This window comes from Camelina sativa, chromosome 19 (genome assembly GCF_030686135.1).
Source record: "Camelina sativa cultivar CO46 ecotype springtype chromosome 19, ASM3068613v1".
NCBI classification, from domain to species: domain Eukaryota; kingdom Viridiplantae; phylum Streptophyta; class Magnoliopsida; order Brassicales; family Brassicaceae; genus Camelina; species Camelina sativa.
In genome coordinates this window covers 25,465,427-25,476,205 of record NC_141898.1, presented here as the reverse complement: position 1 = coordinate 25,476,205, position 10,779 = coordinate 25,465,427, and the positions used below count along the sequence as shown (strand labels likewise).

General features: G+C 37.1%; 2 protein-coding genes and 2 long non-coding RNA genes across 6 annotated transcripts; 1 reads left to right on the top strand and 3 right to left on the bottom strand.

Moving 5' to 3' along the window:
- The first annotated feature begins 152 nt into the window (after nt 1–152).
- On the top strand, nt 153–2,029 carry LOC104767135 (uncharacterized). Its single transcript, XM_010491170.3, has 2 exons — nt 153–1,154; nt 1,709–2,029. Exons 1-2 carry the CDS (start codon nt 231–233, stop codon nt 1,871–1,873), a joined length of 1,089 nt encoding a protein of 362 aa, XP_010489472.1. The 5' UTR covers nt 153–230; the 3' UTR covers nt 1,874–2,029.
- An 8-nt stretch (nt 2,030–2,037) lies between these two features.
- On the bottom strand, nt 2,038–6,251 carry LOC104767137 (uncharacterized). Of its 2 annotated transcripts, none has more exons than XM_010491172.3 (7): nt 6,078–6,251; nt 3,421–5,064; nt 3,213–3,267; nt 3,019–3,122; nt 2,743–2,833; nt 2,471–2,518; nt 2,038–2,370 (listed from the first exon to the last, which is right to left on the bottom strand). In XM_010491172.3, the coding sequence occupies exons 2-7, from the start codon at nt 4,938–4,940 to the stop codon at nt 2,290–2,292; spliced, it is 1,899 nt and encodes a 632-aa protein (XP_010489474.1). In that variant the 5' UTR covers nt 4,941–5,064; nt 6,078–6,251; the 3' UTR covers nt 2,038–2,289. The 2 variants fall into 2 exon arrangements, with proteins under 2 accessions (XP_010489474.1, XP_010489473.1); XM_010491171.3 differs by having other exon boundaries at nt 6,047–6,248.
- Nucleotides 6,252–6,815: 564 nt separating this feature from the next.
- Nucleotides 6,816–8,209, bottom strand: LOC147921006 (uncharacterized). Its single transcript, XR_015591075.1, has 5 exons — nt 8,040–8,209; nt 7,475–7,654; nt 7,303–7,373; nt 7,112–7,156; nt 6,816–7,041 (listed from the first exon to the last, which is right to left on the bottom strand). It is a non-coding gene; the product is annotated as an uncharacterized LOC147921006 (long non-coding RNA).
- A 249-nt stretch (nt 8,210–8,458) lies between these two features.
- Nucleotides 8,459–9,599, bottom strand: LOC104767134 (uncharacterized). 2 transcript variants are annotated; one of them, XR_002036691.2, is made up of 4 exons: nt 9,464–9,599; nt 9,139–9,225; nt 8,697–9,039; nt 8,459–8,594 (listed from the first exon to the last, which is right to left on the bottom strand). It is a non-coding gene; the product is annotated as an uncharacterized LOC104767134 (long non-coding RNA). The 2 variants fall into 2 exon arrangements; XR_002036696.2 differs by lacking the exon at nt 9,139–9,225 and adding an exon at nt 9,098–9,138 and having other exon boundaries at nt 8,697–9,013.
- Nucleotides 9,600–10,779: the final 1,180 nt, after the last annotated feature.

The following is a 10,779-nucleotide window of genomic DNA, read 5'->3' as shown; positions in this document are numbered from 1 at the left end:
ATTTGGAAACTAGTCTACTCGTCAATCATATTATAATCCGTATGGTTTATATATATATATATATATGTAAGTAGCGTTTAACATATTTACTGTGACTTCACACAAATGGGCTTTTATAAAAGGGCCTTAAAGCTTTCCTCAAAAACCCATCTAGACAGGAGAAATACCCCCGACATATATATATCTCGGCGACGGCAAACTCTTTCTCTCTCTCTATCTTTCCTTCCACAATGGACTCTCTGGTCGCGAGTTACGCTTCGTCGGACGAAGACGAAGAACCTCAACCCCGTAGAGGAGATTTCACCTCGAATTCTTCAGTACCTCCTCCTTCTTCTTCTTCTTCTCTATTTTCAGTTATTCCTCAACCTAAAGAAGTCAGATCTTCCGAAGATGGTGATTTCGGTTCATCTTCATCTCGAGTAAAATCATCTCCGTTCCTCTCCTCTCTCCCACCTCCTAAATCCTCAATTTTACGGCAACAATATCCGGCTCCGTCGTCAATCACGAAACGCGTCGTTCAGATCAGGCTTCCGGTAAACCCTAGACCGAGCAATCTCGATGACGAAGACGATGAAGAAGAAGAAGAGAAAGCGAGGAAGAAGCGTAAGCAGATGGAATCTGCATCCTTATCTCACGATTCATCAGTGAGATCGTTCTTATCCGCCATGCCTGCACCTAAGAGCTCGCAAACACTCGGCGCTCTTCCTTCATTGGGATCAGGATCAGGTCGAAGATCGAATCTCGAAACGGAAACACCTGCAATTGCAATCGCTCAAACGGCGGAATCAGGTAGCATTGATCAAAACCAGAGTTATGAATCGGTAAGCCATAGTGATAGCGAAGCGGAACAAATCGCTGGAGTAGATAACTATTATGCTGGTGGTGGTTATGGTGGGTACGAAACGAATCCTAGTGCTAGTGTGGGATATGATGGTAGTAGCTATGGAGGTAATACTTGGAACGGTGGTGGGTATGAGGCGACAACGGGATTGCCCGAGGCGGTTGTAGCTATGGATAGTGGTGCTAGGAGAGGAAGGAGAGGGAGGAATCAGATGCCAGAGATGGTTGAGGTTAAGCAAGATGAGCTTATGAAGAATAGGCCAAGAGTTGATCAGGTTAAATCTACTGGAATCGCTTTTGGACCCGCGTATCAGGTTTGTTTACCTTTCTTACTCTTGCTTTGGATTTGTTTTTGGCTGCAAGAACTTAGTAGTTGTCTCTAGGGTCTGTAGTTTCCTCTGGTTCTTTAAATCTGAAGCCTTTTCTCATAGGAGCATATTGAGTGATAGATAAGCCTGAAATTGAATAGGTAAAAGTAAAGAGTAGGATTTGTTAATTTTAGCTTCTGCTTGTGGCTGCCATTGTTAAATTTGTTCTGTCTTGCTTCAAAATTTCTATGGAACAGCTTGTAAGTTGTCTCTAGGGTCTCTTATAACTCTTGTTGTGTGAATTTAAACCCTTTGCTTCTAGGAGAATCCCATTAGAGAGAGCATATTAGGTAATCAAATAATTTTATGAAATCCTCAATATTTGACCCCCAGGAGAAAATAGAATATGATTTGCAGATTGACTCTTGTTTGGGGCTGCCATTGTCTGTGGTTATTAGTAATTGAGCTACTAGCAAATTTATTGTATGTCTCTCACAGAGAAGACTTAAATTCTTCGTATGTCCTTCTAAATGTTGTCTTTGTTGACATTTGTCTTGCAGCCAGCGACATCTTCATCTAAAGGGAAAGTGTCAAAGCTTCACAAGAGGAAGCATCAAATCACTGCATTGTTCATGGACATGAAGCACAAAGAGACTGAGTTGACTGAGAGACGTTCTAGAGGATTGCTCACAAAAGCCGAGACACAAGCTAAATACGGATGGTGATTTTGCCACTATTGTTTCTCCCATTTTGTGATATTGGCTGCTACAGATTTTCTGTAACTCACAGTGTGTAATTTTCCTTTCTTTTACTATCTTCTAAGATCCACGGTTTGAATGTAATACTCATTTTCCTTAATCTCAGCAGAATGCTTCGACTCACAAGCCAATTTTGTTGCATTCAAGATTAGTTCCAGATTAAACAAGAACCTGTTTCCAAAATACAAGCGTTCTATTCACTACCCCTGTGTTGGGAGCTAACAAAAAAGATCTGAACCTAATTAATCTTTTATAAGAAACTTGACATCCTCAAATTTTGCCAGTGGTACAAAACTCAGTGGCGCTTCACAAAAAAATTCTGATTTTACCTTTCTAGTTTCTACGGTGTCTAATCCAAAAGCATATCCATTTGATTGCGTCCATCAAGATTTTCCTTTGTTACGTGATTTATTTCGACCCTTCGATCCTATCTTTCGCTTTTTGGCATCTGAACGAGGTCTAAGCTGCAGAGGGAAGTGACCATTCAGTATTAGATCCTTGATGAGAACATAAGACTATAACAAGGATTATTAGATCAAATAAGCAATGAGAAAGATAACAAACCATCTTGATGTACTTGAGTTGTTTAAGGACCTCACTCGTCTCCAGTTCCTGAAGAAATGAAACAAAAGATGCAGTGTAAACTTCGATGATGTTTTAGAGTATGTAGAAATCTGTTCAAGAATCCAAATGACAAGTCGAGAAAGATGAAGCAAGACTGTTCGAGAATTTCTCACTGCTTTTAACAAGTACTAGACTCTTATGGCTGCTAACTGTCAAACTCAGAAGGATTTTTCTTTGAGGAAAAGAAAATAGTTGTAAAGAGAGTTTCTGACCTGAGAGACGGCACAGTCAGCACGTGATGGATCCCAGAAGACGCAGCAGAAGCATTCCCAGTCTTTGGTTTGTACCTCTGAACGAGGGGCCCTGCGTATATCCAGTCAAATTAAGCATATTAAGTAATTCATTTTACACCAGTGGTTGAATTATAGATATGAGACAAGGAAGAAGGTATTGATGAGAATCCCCGATGAGAAGGCAATAAATAGCAAGGTCCATTCAAGACGAGAGCATAAGCCAAAAACTGGAACATACAAAATTGTTTTACCTACCTACGCCACTTTCCGCAAATATTTCCATTACTATTTTCCTCCCTGCACTGAAGCCAATTTACTGCAGAACATTGTTTCTTACTATTCTTGGCCTTCTTGAGATCCTGCAAAGAAAGAAGAATGGCAGCTATCTGAAATCCAGCCAACTCTATGACAACTTAATGGTATGCTTATTTGCTGTACTGAGAGCTTACATGCATGTATTCTGACTCATCAATCTCCAAGGGTTCACCAACAAAAGAAGTATCACTGCATTGAGATCAAAACGTATTTGAATGTCAGTCAAATAAAAGCCCCTCATTTTGGTGAAAAGAACAACACTCATTTACCAGTAGACAGACATCTTTGTTACTACAATAGGACTTAAAAATTCAAAGGACTGTTGATTATCGAAGTACATACCTCATTGTTGGACCTGACCAGTCTGGAACATCTGCTTGAAACTCTTTTCCTATTCGAATTCCTATTACAAATGGTACTGTAACTCTCCATTTCCGTTCCCGTGAAATTCTTCCCTTAATCTTGGTCTTTGATCGCTTATTTTTCAAACAGGATGGACAAAGCCAGTCATCTATCTTTGCAACTTCTTTCCTTCGAACACCACAGCAGCGTGTATGATATGCTTCTTCACATTCATCACAAATTAGCATTTTTTCAACAGTTCCTGGCTCATCACAATGTTTACACTGCCTGAAAGGACTGCTGCTACTGTCTGTATCTGTCTCAGACACCCCAGCATCAGAGGAATAGCAATCATCTTCCCCAGTTTGACTGGAACTTGAATCAAGTTCAGAACTGGATTTCAATGAAGAACAGTTGACATTTGTTCCATCAGAAGCACATCTCACTTTGGTAACTTGGCTATCGTCTACAAGTTCTAGAGAACTGGCAATAGAAAGTTGATTACCATTTTTATTGGTTTCGCTTGGGTTAGGTCTAGCAAAAGGTCCTCTGAATTTGAACTTTTTCCGGGTATAAACTAGAAAGCCATTAACCCGGACACCAATAGATTTCTCTCTCCGCTTCCTCCGGCTATACATAAGCAAGACATCAGATGTATCTCCATTTCTCTTGGTTTTCCTAATATGACTTTCAGTCAAAATACCATTAGATTTCACTAACTGCGTGCTCTGGCTGTAAACAGGTTGATGACCACTTTGCTTGATTTCTCCAGGGTTAAGTCCAGTAAACGCACTATCAGCTTTAGCAATCTGTCCCCTTTGGCTCCACGCAGAAGAGTCAGCTTGATCACAGCTTATCTTGGTTCCTCCAGTGACATGTGAGCTAAAACTACAACTATTAAATTTCACTCTACCTTTTTTTCTGCTATACACAAGACAATTATCTGATCGATTGCCTCTTCTCCTGGTTTCTCCACAGCTATGCTCAGAGACAAAAGCATCATCACGCCCATCACCCCTTATCGTAGTTTCTCCAGTAGAAGTACAACTGGATTTCCCTTTCCTTTTTTTCCGGCTATAGACAAGACAGTTATTGAAGCGATCTTTCCTTTTTGTGCTCTCTTCAGGGTTATGTAAAGAGACAAGGATAGAGTCATCAAGAGAACCATCCTGTTTCCTGTTTTTCCCTAGGTTAGGTTCCGCAGATCCCCCAGGTTTTAAGCTCCTCTTCCTTCGACGATACACAAGAGAAGTCAGGGCCTTTTCCGATACCTTGTGCCTAACAGATGTCTCTGGACAACTAACTTGATGTTTTGGATGTTTTGATTCATCAAGATTCATTGCATCAGTGACTGGAACAGCTTTAAGAAAGCTTACTTGAGACTGTCCGGGAACTTTGTGGATCATCTGATAAGTTTCAGCAAGCGACGCCCAATCATATGCAGCAAATGGGTCTTGATACTCGGATACGTTCAGTAGACTAGTTTCAACAGAAGAGCTGAACGAACTTTCCACCAACATGTTTTCGTGATAAACCCAAAAAGTAGCTGAAAGCACATTACTTTATCTAACTACCAATGAATCTGTTGGTCAACTTCTTCATGTAGTCCCTCTGGAATGGTAGAGTTCATATGCCTCTGATCTCCTAAACGTCGTAAACAAAACATGGAACAGAGTCAATATGAGAAGAAAACCAAATCCAATGATTACCATAACGAAGAAACGGCAAGTTCTCATTCCAGTGACTTATCAGGCACCCAAAAGGGATGCTCTCCTAATTCTCATTTTAATAGTTTTGGGGTACTACATTCTAAGCCTACGCATATTTTTCTCATCATCTCTAATCTCACTAAGTTGGTCCTTCTAGTGACAAATTCCATTCAGAAAAACCTAATAATCCTCACTAAGTTCGTAGTACAGGATGTTCTTGGATCCTATTTAAATCCAAATCCAGCACCCAAGTTTAGAAAACCACAAAGATTCAGATCTAACGTGACTCAAATCTGGAAACCCGCGTACCCTTCAAACTAGATTCAAGCTAGACATATCTATAATCCAGGTTGCATAAAACCATTTTGAAGCAAGTAAAATTTCTCTTCCTAAGCTAAAATCCAATTCTCAATATCAACAATCTCTGAAACAAATTTCAATCTCAACAATCTCTGAAACATATCCTGAGAAATTCACAACAAAAACAGACTCAAATCTGGAAACCCGTGTACCCTTCAACCTAGATTCAAGCTAGACATATCTACAGCATCTTAAATCCAGGTTGCATAAAAACCATTGTCAAGCAAGTAAAATTTCTCTTCCTAAGCTAAAATCCAATTCCCAATCTCAACAATCTCTGAAACAAATTTCAATCTTTCAGTCATACGTATCCTGAGAAATACACAACAAAACAGACTCTCGTTCTTATGAAAACCCTAGAACACAATCAAACCATCGGAGCCTAAACACCAAAAATCCAATTCCACTAAATCCACAAACGTTTCACATACCTCACAAATCATAGCCATCAAATCCAGAAGAGAACAACAAACAATACAATGAGCAGCAGAGATACACATACACTCACACAAGTATCGTACAATAAGAAGAACACAATGAACAAATTCGCAATTTACCAGATGACTACGAAGAGAGCAACACCCTCACCTTCGTTGGGCTTTACTTGTGGCGTTTCTTCTGAGCTTTAGCCTCACTCCCAACACTAACCCAAGTTTCGCTCTTTCTCTCTCTCTCTCTCTCTCTCTCTCTTTCTCTCTCTCTGACTCGCTGCTAAAACAACTTTTTTTTTGGTTTTCTTGTGGAAATATTCTGTTGAAATATATATATAAACTTCAAAAATCTAGTTTTATAATTAAAATGGTCAGATTTTTTTTCTTGTGTAAAAAGGGTCTGTTATATTTTTAGTTTCTTGCATTCTTATCCCTGAATCTGATTTTTAAAACCCAAAATTTAAAGCAATAACAATGAAGAAACACAAACATTTATACATATACATAGGTGTTGAACAGTACAACAAAGTTACATGTGTCCTTGGACTTGTTACTTCCAAATATGATCAGTACATATGATTGTCCAAGAAGCTCAAAATTGTTCTGCTAGGGAATGAACATACACTAGTGAGTCCTCTTGGACCTAAAACAAGAAGACTTGCCTAAGTGTTTCCTGGATTTTTTATGTTCTTAAGTCTCGATGGCATGATCTTTCAGGTCCGAGCAAAGCTTCTACGGTATTGCTTCGGAGCTAGTTCTCCTCCTCCTGTTTCTTTGTCTTCTAAGCTCATATCGTTGTTCAATCTCGTCAAGGGCCAAACCTCAGACAATGACAAATATGTGACATTTTAGAAGTTGCAGAAAGATTGCGCCTACTAACGGGAGTAACAGCAATGGTCAGACATAAGATGAGAGCAGTACATATTCATGCTTCCATTGGAATTATTGACAGTTACCTACTGTTGCTTTGTTCTTTACCTCTGATTTCGAGGTAACATCATATTGAATAGTATACATGCCCTTTTAGTTTGAGTGTGAAGCAGTCTCATTTGCAGAATCTTGAAGTTGCTTAATCTAGTCATGTTTTCGTTGATTGTTCTAGCCCCGGAATGTTCCGTTCCCTTCAGAGAATGCCTTATAATAGTGAGGTTGTTGAGAGAAGAAACCTTGTTAAGATATCTTAGAACCCACCTTCCCACTCCTCGATGTCAGATGTTGTTGCACCGTTTAACTGACCTGACAATGGAACTTAAGGAAATGATTACCGACAATAGAGCTTATGAAGAACTGATACTGAATGAGGATGGTATAGCCTAACTCGTTTTAACTTTGGATGCTGGATACCTATAACAATTGGAAACAAGTGCGTTTCTCAGGGATACCTTCTTTAGTTCAAAATCCAACTTTTATGAAGCAATGTCCCTCATGGTTCTGCAAACATCTGATGTACTTACTGCTACATAATGCCAGCCGTTAAAAAAATTTAGACCCACTAATCAGATATTTTATTATAAACTAAATAAGAGATTACGTAATAGGAAGCAGATGTTAGACCTCAACAGCATCACTTGGGAGTCTGAAAATCGAACTTCTTCATCTTCTCTTCTGGTGCTTCTCCATCTGGGTCTCTCTTACTACTTCTGAACATAATTTCAAGTTTGTATCTGATACTTAGACCTAAGTCTTTGACTTTACATATCTGCTCATGTAGAGACAGTCCTTTCTTAATACCTCCTAATACAATCATAAGATATAACAGTTAGACACTTAGACCAACAGTGTTGCAAAAAGTTTGAACTGGAATCATTATCTAATGAGAAGGTGGTCTTGTGCGTATGAAACAACTTATCATTATCAGTCTTGCGAAATGTAAATGGAAGACAAATCATATGGTTCTTCATATCATTGGAAAACTACTACCAACTTTGTTAATAAAGAAACAACACTGTCATGCAGTTTTATGCGTAAACTACTACCCTATGCAAAATATCAAAAGTAGTTTCTTCTACTCTGTCCTTCAAGTAGATCAATTATTTCTTCCTCTTCTTTTTTTTAAAAGCAAATCACAATATTTTCTCCCCTAAACAGATAAAGGGATTAAAATCAAAAAGGTACTCACATAGTGTAGTCCGCAGCTCTCCACTGTCTTGGCCTGGATACAATTTCTTCATTGTTGTTTGGTTTCAACTGCGGGGACCCTATTTCCAAATGCATGAGCTCCATTTTGGAGTTCTAATCACGGCCTACGGAATCCTATAGAAAGCTTTTACACCATCAGAAGAGCAGCTCAAACTGCCATCTTCATCGCCAGCATTTCCCAGGCCACCAATGTTATTTCCTCCTTCTTTCGCTTCAGGATCATAGGTACCCTTCTCAGAGTAATCCGAAAGCTAATCCACATCGTCATTGAGTAGCATTTCAGAACCAGTTCAGAAACTAGCTTCACCTTTGAAAATAGAAAAGAAGAGAGTAAAAAGTCTCAGAAGTAGAAGAGTGAACAGATTTCTGATATATAAAAGAAGAAACATCTCTTAACTCATTTGAAGGCACCTGCGTCTTTGATGTTTCTGTCTAATCATTTACCATTCTAAAAACCTCGTCACGGTGTTCCGGAAACTGTGTGGCAATTCCAATTATTGCGACTCGATCTTCAAAGCTCATAGGAAGGTCTGAACTACAAATGTTAACATCGTGATGTAAAAAGAGAAATAACTGTGAATTATCAAAAAGAAACAGAAAACATTTTTCAACTTCTTTTTATAAACTCCAGCAATACCTAAAATTAATGGCAACACGGTCTAGACAGTAGACGGTGCTCTCGAACAGCACTTTCTTCAGGGTTATAGGTCTGTGGCTTCCATGGGTGCCTAAAGCTGATACCTTCACTTTCAACTATATTAACACCATCCATCAATAGTAATACATTGGGAAGCAACTAATCCCATCATCTAAGAAATTTCTTTCATCAACATACAACACTCCTCTATCGGCTTCAGCCAAAAGACCAGGTTGGATAAGAGTTGTGCCCCTTTTCACAGTCTCTTCAACATCAACAGACCCGATACGTATGTCCTCTGTGACTCCTAGAGGAATCTGTCTAATACGAATGACAGAAAAACCTAAGTAACACAAAAACTATCTCAGAAAGGTTCTAATAGATCATAAAACTAAATGTACCTGAATGAAAGGAGATTTGAAAATCTCAGTCTTAAATGTACCTGAATGAGAGTTTTAAGTATCCTTTGGACTGCAATAGTTATCATGACTCATTCGATAACATAGAAGTTAAGCATCCATCTATTGATCTATAGTAGCCAGAAGCATATCAAAAGTCCTCATTTTTTAAAAGTACTGATACTCAACAAGTCAATCCAATTCAATTCATGATGAATATATATAGCAAACACACAGACATTTCCATTCACACTGTTCAAAGATCATATAAAACTGTTGTTGTTGAATAGTGTATTTTTATGAAATCCTCGCTTTTCTAATCCGAATCGGTAAGAAACTCAAAATTGATACAGAACTGAGATAGCTTACTTGCGCGGATTATGCTTGGTCGGTTCTGTCACTGACGGCGGCGACCGACGAAGCTGCTCTCAATCAACGGTCAGATTTGGGTTCGTCATCGCGTCGGGTCGCGTCCAACTGTAACTTTTCGTTGCACTCTTTTAAGTCTTAACGCTTTTACACTTTAATCCCTGTATTTAACAACCTTTATATATCAAACCTGAATCTATCTCCATGTTCAGTTCACAATAAAAAATAAAATTAAAAAAATGTTACACTTTGATGCTAAAATGGGTAAACCCATCCTATTTGGTATTTAAGATCCATCTCATATTAATTAGTAAACCCAATTATACACAATTTAAATCTGAAATCTATTTAACTTCGTTCATTTAAACATATCATGATCCGTTCACTCTCTTATTTAGTGGGAGTTATTGGTTTGAGAATTAAATATACTTTAAATGTTATGTAAAAGATATTGTTATTAGATCAAAATTTTGTTAAACTCTATTAAAGTCTAGTGTTATTAGTTTGTGATTTGTAAAAAGTAAATCTTAACAAATTTGAGTTATTGGATTCAGACTTTTATAAAGGCATTAAAATTTTTGTGTTATTCAATTAAAACAAAAAAAATCATAATTATTAAATTCAATTATTTTGTTATTGGTTCATGGTTTTATACAATTTCTTTACAAAATAAAGTCATGAAAAATATCACAAAAATATAGAAATTGTTTGGAACATTTTACAAGATTTTAGAAAACTAATCAACAAAACTATAGAATACTCTCTAGCAATCATTAAAATCTTTCACTTTTGATGATTTTGTTAAAATCTTCAAAATTCTTTCAATAACACCCTGTTAAGTTATATACTAGATTACTAGAGTTCTTAAATAGATTATTAATTGTTAAATTATCTATAAAACTAGTTTTAGTGTTGTTTTAAAATATCTTTGTATTCTGTTATGATGACTCGTTTACACTCATTTATGTTATAGATTTAATTATGTATTATGTTATGATGACTCGTTTACTGTCATTTATGATGACTTTTTTATGGACAATTAATAATCTATTTAAAATCACAATGCTTTGTTTTGTTTTGTGTTTAAAATTGTATAATTGTATTTTGATTGTAATTTTATGATTTAACCAGACTTTAAGTAAAGAGAAAAAAAATCAAAATTTTTATCAAGTTAATGTATTATATAATAATGTAAATACAAGATCAAATAAAAGTGGAAGGAGATCATATATTTATGTTTGAATTAGGTATAGAGATATATGGAAATTAGATAAAATTTGAAAATATTTTTTTCCAAGGAATTCCCATGTAATTAT

Coding starts and splice junctions, on each gene's coding strand:
- LOC104767137 (XM_010491172.3), bottom strand. CDS start 4,940: ATGTTGGTGGAAAGTTCGTTCAGCTCTTCTGTTGAAACTAGTCTACTG. Junction 3,123..3,212: donor ATGAGTCAGAATACATGCAT/GTAAGCTCTCAG, acceptor CTTTCTTTGCAG/GATCTCAAGAAGGCCAAGAA. Junction 2,834..3,018: donor ATTTGCGGAAAGTGGCGTAG/GTAGGTAAAACA, acceptor GGATATACGCAG/GGCCCCTCGTTCAGAGGTAC.
- LOC104767135 (XM_010491170.3), top strand. CDS start 231: ATGGACTCTCTGGTCGCGAGTTACGCTTCGTCGGACGAAGACGAAGAA. Junction 1,155..1,708: donor CTTTTGGACCCGCGTATCAG/GTTTGTTTACCT, acceptor TTTGTCTTGCAG/CCAGCGACATCTTCATCTAA.